At 34.4% G+C, this 14,285-nt stretch overlaps 1 protein-coding gene and 1 long non-coding RNA gene across 3 annotated transcripts in view; one reads left to right on the forward strand and one right to left on the reverse strand.

Annotated features, from left to right (window-relative positions):
• The window catches only part of LOC118172059, a 25,986-nt gene extending 13,986 nt beyond the window's left edge, over positions 1–12,000 (forward strand). The window contains exons 3-7 of one of the 2 annotated variants that reach the window (XR_004753539.1): positions 3,774–3,820; positions 6,139–6,269; positions 6,821–6,980; positions 11,284–11,398; positions 11,805–12,000. This is a non-coding gene — a long non-coding RNA (uncharacterized LOC118172059). Of the gene's footprint in view, positions 1–3,773; positions 3,821–6,138; positions 6,270–6,820; positions 6,981–11,032; positions 11,153–11,283; positions 11,399–11,804 lie in introns of those variants that run through there. The other variant, XR_004753540.1, reaches the window with a different exon arrangement.
• MYO5C (myosin VC) overlaps positions 1–14,285 on the reverse strand; it is a 34,099-nt gene that overhangs the window by 4,752 nt on the left and 15,062 nt on the right. The window contains exons 19-36 of the mRNA XM_035335727.1: positions 13,660–13,871; positions 12,291–12,456; positions 11,781–11,927; positions 10,974–11,138; positions 10,658–10,751; positions 10,014–10,077; positions 8,623–8,803; positions 7,940–8,033; positions 7,050–7,113; positions 6,868–6,948; positions 6,306–6,486; positions 5,073–5,166; positions 4,229–4,280; positions 3,808–3,973; positions 3,465–3,552; positions 2,663–2,761; positions 1,789–1,943; positions 523–612 (exon numbers count right to left, since the gene is read on the reverse strand). Coding sequence (XP_035191618.1) covers positions 523–612; positions 1,789–1,943; positions 2,663–2,761; positions 3,465–3,552; positions 3,808–3,973; positions 4,229–4,280; positions 5,073–5,166; positions 6,306–6,486; positions 6,868–6,948; positions 7,050–7,113; positions 7,940–8,033; positions 8,623–8,803; positions 10,014–10,077; positions 10,658–10,751; positions 10,974–11,138; positions 11,781–11,927; positions 12,291–12,456; positions 13,660–13,871 — 2,193 coding nt within the window. The remainder of the gene's footprint in view (positions 1–522; positions 613–1,788; positions 1,944–2,662; positions 2,762–3,464; positions 3,553–3,807; positions 3,974–4,228; positions 4,281–5,072; positions 5,167–6,305; positions 6,487–6,867; positions 6,949–7,049; positions 7,114–7,939; positions 8,034–8,622; positions 8,804–10,013; positions 10,078–10,657; positions 10,752–10,973; positions 11,139–11,780; positions 11,928–12,290; positions 12,457–13,659; positions 13,872–14,285) is intronic.

Consider the following 14,285-nt stretch of genomic DNA (forward strand, 5'->3'; position numbering starts at 1 on the left):
GAAAGAAAGAAAGAAAGAAAGAAAGAAAGAAAGAAAGAAAGAAAGAAAGAAAGAAAGAAAGGAGTACTTTATTATATTGCTCCTTTCCAGAGAATTTCTTCAGTGATCTTCAGTAATTTCTTCAGTAATTGGTAGCAGCAAGTGTTTGAAGTGGTCACAGTTATAAAGCAATGTTTTATATATATGCAGCTGGACATCTGAAGTCCATTTCACATTAAACTCATGTATAGAGTTCCATTTACAGAACAGTTTCCATGTTAGAAAATTAACTGACTTTAGCACTTCTATGTTTTTTTGGCTTCATTTGATCAGGTAATTCTATACTGTCTTATTTTTTGTGTAAGATATATCACCACTGCGAAGCAATACAAATATTGCAGTATTACAAATATCAAAATATCCTGAAGGAACAGTGATGACCTGGTGAATAACTATCTATTGATTATCTCTGTTTATTTTGCTTATTGAATTAAAATCTGACAAAAGTAAAGTAATGAAATTATTTCATGAAATCACTCTTACCTCTTCCCCACTGTATTGCTTCAAACAGTTAAGGAAATAGTACGTATTGGAAAGCCAAAAGGACAACATCTCAAAATCTTCTGAATTTTCCTGAAAATGACAGAGCAATCTTATAATGGCATTGTCTTACTAAGTTAACTTAATTTCAAAGATGAAAATTAAGACTACTACAGAGTTGGCATAATAGCACGCATCTAAGGCAGAAGGAACATAACAGCACCTGTAACATGCTAACTCTACAAAACATTATTTTTTTTAGGTTAACGTATATACAGAAAAAAAGACCCCTCTTTCATTTGTTAAACATTGGTTAATTCTTATCTGAGAGACGCTAAATACATTAGTCTGAAGTAGTTTTACACATTTCTATGTGTAGTGAGATAGTGTACTGGAGGCCTTCCTGCAAAAGCGCGAGCAATGCCTGTATAGAAATGAAACTGAACTACATACAAACACAATTCTAACTACACATTTTCTTTTTGTTAGCCTAATATGCACAAGAATTTTCTTATGGATAAACTGTTGTATAATTTTTTGTGTGTGCATGTGAACCAACCAACTAATTCTTTACATAACAAATTCAACTGCATAAGCCATGGTCCATTCCTACCTGTGTTACAAAGCATGCCTGGTGTTTTACTACATTCTAAATCCACAATAAAGCATTTACATAGCTAAATTTGTAATGTAGATGAGACAACAGACGAATGATTCTTATTTATATCTTGGTTTTGTAAACTGGCTGGCAAAGTAACCTTAATCATTCAGGTACTAATACCGAAGTACCAAATAACATGTCAAGAAATTGTTAGTCTAGTAGAACAGAAGTACAAAACCCTCTGATTTTACAAATACAAACAACAACAACAACAAACAAACAAAAAACCGATACCTGTCTACTGACAAATATACTAACCTTCATTTCTGTCCATCCAACTTTCACCTGTGCTGAAGTGCAGTTCCACTTAAAACCTAATTAGCTACTCATTTTTAGATGTAAAATACTTAAAATGGTTTTGCCAACAAGCTTTTCAAATAAAGATAATCTCTGTTAGTACGTGTTACTGTGTTCAACACAGGGGAACTTTACCTGGAGACTTCATATGCATACTACTACTAACAGGAAAAAGAGTGTCACTAGTAATAATTACTCATTATAGAAATACTAGCAAATAAAAGTGTCAGCATTTCTCAGGTATTGTGCATGCATCTCATAAACCTTACATAAAAATCAACAAGTACAATACAGCCAAACATAATTCCTACCTTAACAACTTGTTTGATACCATCAATGGTTACATTTATGAAAGATTTCAGCATGTCAGCATCATTCAGATAATCTGCATACCTCACACACATGAATAGGATGTGAGCTGGAAGGCCAGGTATCATATTAACTACAACTCCACGTGGCTTTAAATCTGAGTAGAGGAGAGTGATCAGGATTATTATATAAAAATAAAAAGATTTAAAGTGTCATTCTGAAAAAGACAAGCTCAATTGCATGGAAACATTGTTGAGTTTACTATTAACTACAAACTAATGCAAAAATCTGGTTTGTCAGTCAGACTGATATTGTGAAGTAACTCACAAGAAGGGCAGAATTCCCCTACAAGAGAAATATGAAAGTAAAGTTCCCTTCAGTGAAAGGAGTGATACATAAAGGACAGATGAGATTAATACATCACACATGGATATATGCCCAATGACTTACAAAACTTAGTAGATCACAGAATGGCTTGGGTTGGAAGGGACCTTAAAGATCAGAATGATGACTGGGATGACTAAGAATAAAGTAAATTACTTCTTGTATGAGTAGAAAGAAAGTAAACTCAAGTCCCTAGATTGCTCCTGAGATTTATAGCTCTATAAATGAACAGATACTAAGGAAGATGATCATCAGAGTAATTTAAGAATCAGACAAATGATTGCAACACAGATAAAGCTCTTTGTATTTTAAATGACTGGCAGTAGAAAAAGAGCAATGTAGCATCCCCAAGTGGTTACAGTAGTAAGAGAGAGGAATAAAGCCAACTTTGAATATAAATAAGAACATCTTGTAATTTTTGTTGTATTTTTCTACACTGACAATCACTGACTACTGATAAAATGTTACTTAAGTGAAGTGTTACTAAAATACCAAGGATCAGATTTTGAACAATCCTTTCTTCATCCTCTTTTTTGTACTCCATCATTCCAATGTACTCTTTGGACAAAGTTGGCACGTGAACTTCATTGACTGTCAAACATAAAGCACTGTTAACTGCAGATAAATGACTAAGTCATCATTCATATGTTAGAACAAACTACTGGAGAAAAGCAGTTTCTCTTTAACAGAGTACAGGCTCTGTTCACATTAATATTCTTAGCTTACAGTTCCAAGCATTAAGTTAAATAACATTCATATTATTCATGTCGATAGTTTCACTGGATTCATTGGAATTACTTACATGACTAAGGCAAATAGCAGTGGCACATCTCTACATTAGTAACTTCTGTGTCCGTTTGAAGTGCATTCTACAGTGAAGAATTACTTGCTATGTAACAATTCTGTACAAACTAACTTTATATCAGTAACCATCTGCCATCTGAAGACCATTGTGAGGAGATACTCATCTGATGCAAAACTAACATTCTGTTGTCTCAGAGACAGCTTGTGTGAGGACATGTATTAACTTTTGTTGACAGAACCTGATGCCTCTGAATCAAACTATCATATACTCTAGGTCTCACGTGTGCCTATTATTTAGCTGGAAAAAAATACAGGTAGGGGCTTTTATAAAATTTCTGTTAATGTTTCCCTGGCACTTTTTCCTGAGGTTTTAAATTTCTAACTTCACCCCAAAACCCTACTTTTTTTTTCAGTTTTGTAAATCTACCTCCTCTACAACACACGCTGCACATCCAAAGCTACTACTACTAATAATCACACAATATTTTACCTTTTTCAATTGTCTTGGTAAGAGTTTTGATCTGATCTTCCAATTTTTTTATTATTCTATCTTTCATGTCTAGTTTTTCTTCAAGATCCTGTAATAATCAAAGTCAGTGAGTTCAAAGAAATCACAATAAAGAAATGCTTTCTACTGCTACATGCTATTGCCACAATTAAAAACATTACAATGTATTTTTACTTATATTCGGTGGAAGAAAAATTAAACTTTTCTACCTTTTTTCTCCCCAATGAACTGAGAAAACATGTTGCCCATACCATACAATCATGATTTCTTTCTTTTTATCTTGCATTTCAGGTACAGTTTCTTAACGAGGATTTCATTTCCTCACCATGTTTTCCACAGTAAGGCGAGTAGTTTCTTGCTTTATCTTGCTGTTTACTTCATCATGAATTTCATCTTGCTTCAAACCGTTGCTCAGCCCTTCAATTTCTTGGGTTATGACATTCAATCTCTCTTTGGTTTTTATGTTTATTTCATTCTGCACCTCATTTGTACTGGAAACAGACAGGAAGCTTTGTCTTTTACTGTTCTTATGTTAAAGCACAGTCATATCATATTTGCCCATTACCTATGAGCTGTATTGAAGGCTGCAGCAAGGTGAATCTTATTTTGGATGTGGTACTTCAATTTTAAGTGATTGTTACTCCCAGCCTGTAGCACTTACATATCTTAAATTATTATTATTATTTTTTTTTTAAAAAAAAGGAAACATGAATCTAATAAATTAGAACATAATCTAATAAATTTACCTCCTTATCGTTCTGTCCCCTTCTGGCTCATGATGCAGCTGATCAGACATCTCTTCATTTTTTTTTCAGCAATAATTAGTAACAAAACACCAAACACAAGAAAAACAATATCACATTTACTTACTGTTCTGTACTAGTATTTAGTAAAATTTTTTCTTACACTCATGATTTTTTTTATAACAAAAATCAAATATCATCACATAATGCAGAGAAATATTTGAGTATTCCACACAGAAGATTATATGTGATAGGGAATTTTGACATAATTAACTTCTTGCAGTTGACAGTCAAACAAATAGTAAATTTTTAAAAAATTAAGTTGCCAAGGAAGACATTACACTTAGAGACACAGAACCCACAGCTTTCCTAAACAGAGAAGTACTTACAAACAAGCAAATTTAACTTGAACATTTCCCCGTCTCCTACTCTGAATTTTTCAACACCCTCTGAATTTCACCTCATGGAGTACAACTTAAGTTCCAAATCATCTTTCTTTTTTGACCATTTCCAAAGTCTTTCTTTTTTGACCATTTCCAAAGTGCATACTTCATTTCATATATTCTTAGCCCTGCTGAGTACACTTGCATACATCCAAACCACAGAACTAAATGACATTAAAAAAGTTCAAAAATGAAAGAAGTGCACATATTTGCATATATTTTTGTTTACTAACAGAGCTATAAACTATACAACACTTCTTTCATGGCATTTTTTACATTTTACTGGCACTTAAGTAAGTAATCAGGGAATGATGTAATGCTGCATCAGCTTTTACACATTCAAGTCTAGGAAATTCATTATGTACCTCTCAACTATAAGACTGCTGACCACAATGGTATTTTACCTTTCAACTTTACAGTCTGTTCTTGGAGACGGTTTTCAAGATCTAATTTTTGATTTTCAAGTTCAGAAACTTGCTGTTTAAGATCTGGAATCACCTTTTAGAGAAAAAGGACATTTGCGTATTTCAGCATGTTCATTTTGAAACATCTGTAATGGTACCTACGACATCAGAAGACCTTCAGCTGCAAATAGGTAAAGACTGGGAAGACACTGCGGGAGAGTACTTGCCTGACTTGCATAACTTTTCTGGAGGCATCTGCTGCCAGCCACTCTTAAAAAATTAGGGAGCTAACTAAATATTTGGACTGACCCAATACTACTATTCTTATATTCTGTAGTTTAAAGGAAATTACACAATTAACTTTCCTAGCTTGATTAACTTTGGGAAAAGATCAGTATGTTATCATTTTTAAGAAATAATGTTATAAGTTATTTTTTGTCGTGTTTTCAATTTTATGAAGTTTGTTTTGGAAGTATTTCTAGAGCTATATACTTCACTTAGCAGAAAAAATAATACAGTATGTATGGTCTTCTAGTATAATAGCACTTGATGTTAGATAGGTTCTTACACAGTACTAATAATCAGTTAAAATTTTTAAGTCCTGCCTGCAATGTATTAGCGACTGTATATCGTTAGCTGCCCCCTGGTGGAGAGTACCTCAAAACCGCATAAATCTAACCCCTCCACATCTGTTTTTTGATTGACAACCAAATCACAGAACTCTTCAAGCTGAGAGACAGAGACAGCTTTAAAGAGGCTTCAGATCAGAAGATGCTAGTTTCTACCCTTTGACTACAGGCGGAGAAAAACATAACTAAATTCTAAATTTGAATTCCTCAAGTACAATAAAAATCTGAAGCTGGTTGCGGATTGACCAAGTCAGAGCTTGTAAAACGGTATTTTGCCAATCTGCAATTAGAATCATATAATGAGGTTTATGTTAAAAAAAGAATTGGGGGGAGGGGTGTAGAAAAAAAGGCCTCTGTGAGGCTGCCCCAACAAGCTGTAGGCAATAGACTTAGACCATAACTTTAGCTGCATTCTAACATGTTATCCCTGCATGCAGGGAAAAAGCCTGTATGGATGTGCAATCTTAGATGGCCACAACTGTTTGAACCTTGTGAATTCAAGGACATGACTTCAAGATTTTGAGGGCTTTGTGACACAAACTCTTTTGGATTGAGTGGCTAAGTAATAGTAGAACACTTTGGCTTTACTACACATTGATCTTACCATGTTTTCTGATGTTAGCCTGCTAACTTCAAGTCGAATACCATCATTTATGTCATTTTCCTCTCTAAATAATTTTTGTAGATGATTAATATCTTGGCTAAGATGTTCAACTTTGAAATTCAAACCTTCAATCTCCTTTTCATAGATTTCTTTCTGGGACTGGAAGTGACTTTCCAATACTCTATTGGAAAAAAAAAAAAAAAAGGAATATTGCTGATGTGGTAATGACATCAGTGCAATGGGCCAAGTTTCATACAAAGTGAAAAAAGTGTTCTACATGCAGATATGTCATTGCATCACCTGAGCATTAAAAGAGTTTGAAGGTATGTCCGATACCTCTAAAGAAACATTTCCCAGACTGAAAACATGCACACATTTCACTGACCTAGTAAATTAGTTAAAAGTGAGTTAAAGCTAGTCAGTCAATCATATAACACACTGTTTGTTAATTTATTAAACAGGTGTTCAGTAATACACTGCTAAATAAGTTATTCACTGATCTGTTTATCTTCTAGATCACAGCTTGGAGTTATGAAGAACATTGAAGAAGAACTGGACTAACCTCGTAGCTTTTTTCAAGCCCTCATACGCAAACCACAATTCTCCATCTTCATTTAAGTGTTCCAAATCCTCCGTAGACAGTCTAGAATTAAAGGCAGTACCATTAGTGTGCAGGTAAACAAAATGCATTCCTTATATAAATATATATATATATTTTAAAAAGTGACCTCAGAACAAAATTACCTGCTTCTTACATCTTCAAAATCATAACTTTCCAGAAGCTGTTTTGTAACTTCTGACATCTTTTCTGGGAAAGAGAATGAATATCAATATGAATCATATGAATTCACGTGAATCATATGAATAATTTCCTTCTCATATTTCCAATTAAGTTATCACTATAAAAATCAAACCAACCTCTTCCTGAATCTGTAAGGTTCTTTCCTGGTACTACGTAAATATATCTTATTTACTACCAGAATATGATGAGGTATATGAGTGTCCTAAGGTGCACTACTAACATTGTTTTTTGTTTGTTTTTTAAAACACATCGAACTTTCACTGTGAAGTTCCATCATTCTGTTCTAAATTTAGACAACTGCTGCAGTTATCTAGATTGTCTTCTCGTGTTAGCCTACTACATTAAAGGCTGCAGGTACAGGTTTGCCCTGTAAGACACATTCTTAGCATTGCACAAAGTACACAATAGCAGTGCTCTTATTAGGTACCTTTTCTCAAAGAGACCCCAGTTCAGCAAGTTATTTAAGTGTATCAGACAGTTACGAGACCTGAGGCTTACGACAGGCTGAATGAAGGCCAAATATTTCCATATTCTTGGGTTACTGTGAGATATTATTAAAATTATAAGTAAATTTTAAACTACTAGTATTGATTTTTAAACAAAAAGAAGAAAAGCTTGAAATCAGAATTTCTTGGTACTCAATAAAATGCACGTTTTTTGTTTTTTGCAAGTAAAGCTGTGAATTGAATGAAATCACTCTGGAATGATATTTTTTTTTTAAAAAAAAATTATTATTATTTTGTCAATTCTAGCAAACAAAAGTAATCAGTTTAAACTGGTTGGTTTACATCATGCTTGGGAAGTTCCCTGAATTATCTAATGTGTAGCTTACCCCTCATTTCCCGCTTCTGTGACTGGGCCTGCTTTTCAACATCCAATTTTTGTGTTTGTAGCAGTTCAATTTCCTTTTGCAACTCAGGTATTTTCTTAATCAGACACAAATTACAGAATGAGACAGAAAGTGAATGACAAGGGCTAAGTTTCAGTTAAATCATAAAGATAATTATTAATATGAACAAGTTCATATGCTAGAAGGCTTAAAATGTGTTGTTTAAAGTGTACGTTTCTTAGGCACCAGAGCATAACAATAACATGATGTAGTGAAGAATTATGTATTTGTGTCATGGAGTTGACTCATAGGAAATAAATGTGACTTCACACAAAAACTGTATTTTCACGGTCAGATTAGAAATTACATTTATGAAAAACAAACCTGAGAAATAAATCCCTTTTTGGGAAAAGGAAGAAAAAAAGATCCACACATTAAAATCTATATTCATGCACAATTAGTCATACTCTTGAAAACACACACTTCTTTTTGTGAGCAATAACCTGTATTGAGTACTACACAAGAACGATACAACATAGTTATTTATCAAATACATCTTATTAATTACTATTTGTTCCAAAATGTTATTGCGGACAAACAATGAAGATAATCTGTAAATAAAACATCTACATTATCTACTTGCTTTATCCAGCAAAGACTCCAAAATTCATTGAGTCATACTTTACCTGTGCTTGTTTTGTAAGCTGCCCTACTTCTATTTTCAGGCCATCCTGAATGATAATTTCTTGCTGAATTTGTTGCTGTAGCTGGGATTTTTCTTCTTTGAGAACCTTAATTTCTCCCTTGAGCAATTCAATCTCTTTTTCATAATCTTGTTTCTGATTTTGGATTTTTTTCTCAAGTATCCTAAACAAGACAATGAAAAGATGTTTTTCTTTTCCCACACTTAGAAGTGAAAGAGGGGACTGTGTTTTTCTTTTAATTTGAAAGACATATTTCAGTCAAGAAATCTTAAATGAACTGTAATTGCTTGAAAATACTTCCCTACATCCTTAGAATGAACCTACAAAATGAATGATAATGAGATAAGAATGTCCCTGGCTTTCCCTACATCCTATTCAGGTATTGGAACTGTATTCAAGACAGAACTGAACTTTCCACTTAAATGCTAATTCTCTAACTCTTTGCCTACTTGAGCAATTCTCTGCTACATTTACATAGGTACACTGAAGAAGGACATAGCAACAGAAAGCCCCACATCCTTCTCAGTAACACAATGGAAAAATCTTGGCATTTTCTACTGGCACCTGCTGGAATGGAGTGGCTTCCACCATAATGCTGTTAATAGGGAAAGCAGAAAAGACAGCAAAAAAGTTCTCTTATTATACTCTGATGTCTTTTGTAACTGAAATCGGACTGAACTGAAGCAGAATACAGCTTCCAAGCCTCAGAAACAGATTCAGTGCACTCTTCAAATTTCAGAGGACAGCATTTCTTTGGTACCTATGGTTATCTGTCATGTATTGATAAAGAGTTATTGTAAAACTCTTCCATAAAAACAGTAATAATTTTTTGATCTGAGAATGACATGCTGCAAAGCAACAAACATACATTGCTAAAAAATATTTTTAAACACGCAAAGAGTATAGCAAAGGGGAAAAAAGTTTTTCCCCTATATTTTTAACCTAAAATATTTACAGTCCCTGCCTTTCCTTCACACTGAATCTTTCAGTTCTGTTGTTTAACAATTACTTCACAGGAAATCTGACTGGTATGGCCATCAGCTGCCTTTCTAAATCTGTCTGAATACTGAGGATATCCAAAAACACCATCATTATCAAGGGCTCCTTTTAATTTTTGAAGATACATGAAAAGACGGGAAACTGCAAAAACGAGAAGTCTCAAGTCTGCAATATAATTTTCTGCATGTGACTGATCCACAATCATGTGTTCTTTTTCAACTAAGTACATCAAGAACTTCAGTTGCTAGCATTACTGTTCAAGAACACTAACAGATTCATAAGTGATGTGATTATATTTAAAGCAGGAAAAAGAAAGGCAGAGAAAGAGAAAAAATGGATGTTGTTTCAAAAAAAATTGAATTCAGATTCCATACATTCTCTGACTTTCTTCTTTTTGTATATCATCGAAGAGTTGCTTCGTGAGGTCATCCATTTTCTCTGTCAAAAAATATTGCAGTATTTCAAAGACCTTCAGGCAATTAAGTGCATTTATTAAAACAGTGTTATCACAATGAGAAGTTTTTTGTTTTAATAAGCAATCTTCAATATATTTTAAGCTGAAATTATCTAAAATGTCAAGAATTATCAGAGTAACCTTGATAAATAATGCTACAGAATAAAACAGTTCTGAAGCACCAAAATTGTATTCCTCTAAAGTTCACTTAATTTCATGTGTTGCTTGAATCCTTCAAAGCTAAATTCTTAAAAACACTATATTAAAGGAATGAAGGACAAAAAGACACTTTGAAGGAATGCACATGCTATCTCCAAGACAGGAAATACATTAAGAGCAGAGCTTTTGCTACTCAAAGAACAAATTTCATTTAATTATTATACTAAAAGCATTTGCACTACACATTCTAAAGTAGCTTTGAAGAAGAGAAGATTAGAGCCAACTTTAATTTTCTGTAAATTCAGCATTTGGTCTAATAATATATATATAGAGAGAAGTCATTTGCTGTAAAACTGACTTTACAACTTTCACCTGCTCCTTTAAAACTCCTGTTAATTATTGTACCTTTCATTTCCTCAGTTTTTTCTTGGAGCTTTATTTCTAAGGTCTCTTTCTGTTCTCGTAATTCTTTATTCTGATTTTCAAGTTTGAAGATTTTCTGTACACAAAAAAATAAGCAAAAGATAGAATTAAGAAGGAAGAAGAAATAGGTCACAGAACGTCCTACATTTATAGCAAGTAGATATGGACTTCGTCCTTCCTCATCACCCCACAAAAATCAAACTTACTTAGCAACACTCAGAATCATACATTTGATAAATCCAGCAATGAAAAAATTTTCAACTAAAATATAAGCACCAAAAAAGTAAGGAAAATGTACCTGTTCACTCTCCTCTTTATATTTTTTCCCTTTCTCCTCAGATGTTCTCTTTTGAGCAGTTAACTTTTCAAGCTCTAATTCAAGTTTCTGAATTGTATCCAAGTCATTCATATGAGTTGAAGCCAGATTGGTCAATCGTTCCAACAAGCCATGATTTTCTCTACTCTACGTTGAGCAAGGCAGATTAAAATAAAACAAAAGAAATCACACGTGAAACTGTTTAATAGCATTGTCTCTTAGTATATTCCCCTAAAAAATTACTGCCAAAAATCAGCTCTGTACTTCAATAATCAAACTTCTTTTTGTGTAGAACTCTTCATGGCCCAAGAGAATTACTTTCAAGCAACTTGTTGGCAGTACAATCATGCTTTGCCTCTCCTCAGCTATGGAGGAAGCATCTGACCTATTTCTGCTTATGATTCCAGGTCAATTGTGATTATTTCAAACACAGATTGTTTCCACCAACTAGATTAAAGCTACTATCTTAAAGATAACTGGAGTGGTATGACTCAAAAATAAGCTAAGAAAGAAACATAGTACAGGATTCCCCGAAGTTATTAAATATATTGATCCAGAGCAGTTATTAGATCATAATATTTGATCATAATTACAAGATTATAATTAAAAATAATATATGATATTATTATATAAAAAGGGATTTATAATATAAAACCCTTATAATATTCCCACTGTATTTCCATGTTTTGTAAAGAAAACTATGGATATCATAATTCACAGAAGTCTCTAGTCAGCAAATAGATATGACAAAAAGACAGTACAAATCATAAACTGACTGGTGTTCCTAACCTGTTCTTCTATCTTCTTCTGCAGTCGCTGAACTCTGTATGAAAGCTGGATATTTGATACAAACCGCCGAATATTCTGAAATCTGCGCCTGGCAAGCCATGCACGGGCATATTTCTGAAGGATCACAGCCTTGTGTTCTTCAAGCATCTTTAAAATAAAAGATTAACATATGTCTGTAATTATCCGTGGCTCAGTCAGCATCAAGTAAAGCGTTCTGTGATCTATATATATTTCTATGCTTCTGTCAGAGGTATCAAAATACTAAAATACACAGACTGCACACACAGAAACCAGACTCTCAGTTCTTAAGAACTCTTAGTAGTTCAGAGATTATATCTAAGCTACCATGTATCGATACTTTTACAGAAAATGTGTAGAAAAAGAATAGAAGATATGAGTACCAGACATGCAAAAGGGAAAGTAATAAGGATCACTGCCCTTGTCTCCATTTTTCTTACAGCGCAGTAGCTGTTTCCAGCTACTGAAATAAGAATTTTTAATAGGCTGTACCTTCCGGTATTTTTTTCTTGCTAGAAATCCTCTTGTAAAAGCTTGAATTGTTACAGCAGCCACATGGATGAGCTGGCAAAGTTTACGGACCAGGTAACCTCGGCAGTATTTCTGAATAATTATAGCTGCCCATGTTTGCTTCAGAGCTCTTGCAGTTATGGCTTGCCTTAATTCAAAAGACAATAAAGTTCACTTAGATCACATTAGATTTCTCATGGTTATTCCCTCAGTCAGACAAATCACACAAAAATAGCTGGGTTGGCAGTGAATATCATGTAGAACTATTTCCTTTTAGTGAAACACACAGATTTTAGTCTTACGTCCATGACAACAGCTGCAATGCAACTAGTTTATAATAACAAAAGCCAAGTGCAGGATGGAGGTGCAATTGTGACCAAAACAATAAACAGTCCCCTAAAGGAGGTAGGTGTATTTACTGAGTACCGTGTTCCATTTAGGTTGCTCCTGGAAGGAAAAGCTTACTATATACGGCCAGATTGCAACTCAAGTGCTGGAAGCCCATGGTCAATCCCAGTTCATAACTGCTAGGTACTAATTAAACCCTAAACTGGGGGAGAAGATTCCAAGAGCAACTTGAGAGTCTTGTATGTGAATTCTTTTCCAGATTTCATGTGAGCTGATAGCTAGAAAGGCTGGGATGCCCTCCTTACAGGCCACATGCACAGAAAACAGAACGTGCAGCTTACTAGAGCTCAGTAAACTCACATAGCACTGGCTTACTTCAGGGTGATAGTTTCTAGAAGCAGAAGATACTGAGGACAGGCATCCACCATCTGAAATACAGCTTTTTCTTCAATCAAAATGGAGTAGAGGGAACAGCCCACAAACTTTCATATATTTTTTCACAAGCAATTTTTTTGATGATGTCTTTCTGAAAATGTCAAAGCCTAGATACAGCTGTCTCCCTCCTCCATCTGCTTTTTGAACGACTTGTACTATTTCTTGGCTGAAAAATGCCTCCTAATAATTTGTACAAACTAATCTGTAGATCCTTGCAAGCTGATTTTCCTTTCTGCTTCCTGATTTCTTCTCTGGCTCTAAAGCTAAGCAGTAACCCCAAGCCAACTACTGGGTCACATATCACTAGTTAAAGACTAAGCTCCTCACAGGTAGACAGGCCTCTCAGGAATCTGGTAGACATTTGAAATCTGCTAAATTACCTCTCTTCTCATCAGCCAAACAACTTGAACTTTTTCAAGTTCATAATTACAATAGGGAGGATAAAAATACAATCTGGATTATTCTTACATAATAATTACACTTCCAAATTAGTGCTGGGTATGAGTTTGACCTTCCAGATCCCTTCAGGCATGCCCTAACAGCAAGCTAATTTATCAGCCAAAAATACCGTACAGTCCGCTGCCCACGGAAATACTGCTGTATTGTAACAGCTGCTTGTTTTAGGCGAAGGAATTTCTTCCGTTGCAGCCAGCCTCGAACACTCTTTTGGATCGTGATGCATGCATGTCTCAGTTTATCTGACCGTAGCTTTTCTAAGTAAGCAACCTGTCCTGCTCTGAAGAAAATTTTTGTTCTCCCAAACTGATACTGGTTAGGATCCTGAAAAAGAGAACAATATATTAATTTTTTATTTTGTTATTGTGGACTAAACACTCTATTCCTTTTATAAATCATCACTTTAACCAACCTATTCTGAAATGACATGGTCTTGCCAAAAAAGAATATCCTCTCTGCCTTCATTATACACAAGAGTATATGGCAGAGGGGAAAGCCAGAAAGCAGGAAAGATTAAAATGATCAAAGTAAAAGGAGGGTCTGGACTTATCATCAAGGTCTTGAAAGCAATGTCTTCATCCCTCTCAGAGGAATTCGGTTCCTTCGACTTAAAACTACCTTTGGGTGCACATCTAGCCTTAAATCAGTGAGCTCTGAGAGCAAAAGCTCACGGAAGCAGCAGATTTTATGCTCAGGCTCTCTCTCTTGGACTCTAGGCTGCAAGTACACCAGCTTTTT

Source organism: Oxyura jamaicensis, chromosome 10 (assembly GCF_011077185.1).
Source record: "Oxyura jamaicensis isolate SHBP4307 breed ruddy duck chromosome 10, BPBGC_Ojam_1.0, whole genome shotgun sequence".
NCBI classification, from domain to species: domain Eukaryota; kingdom Metazoa; phylum Chordata; class Aves; order Anseriformes; family Anatidae; genus Oxyura; species Oxyura jamaicensis.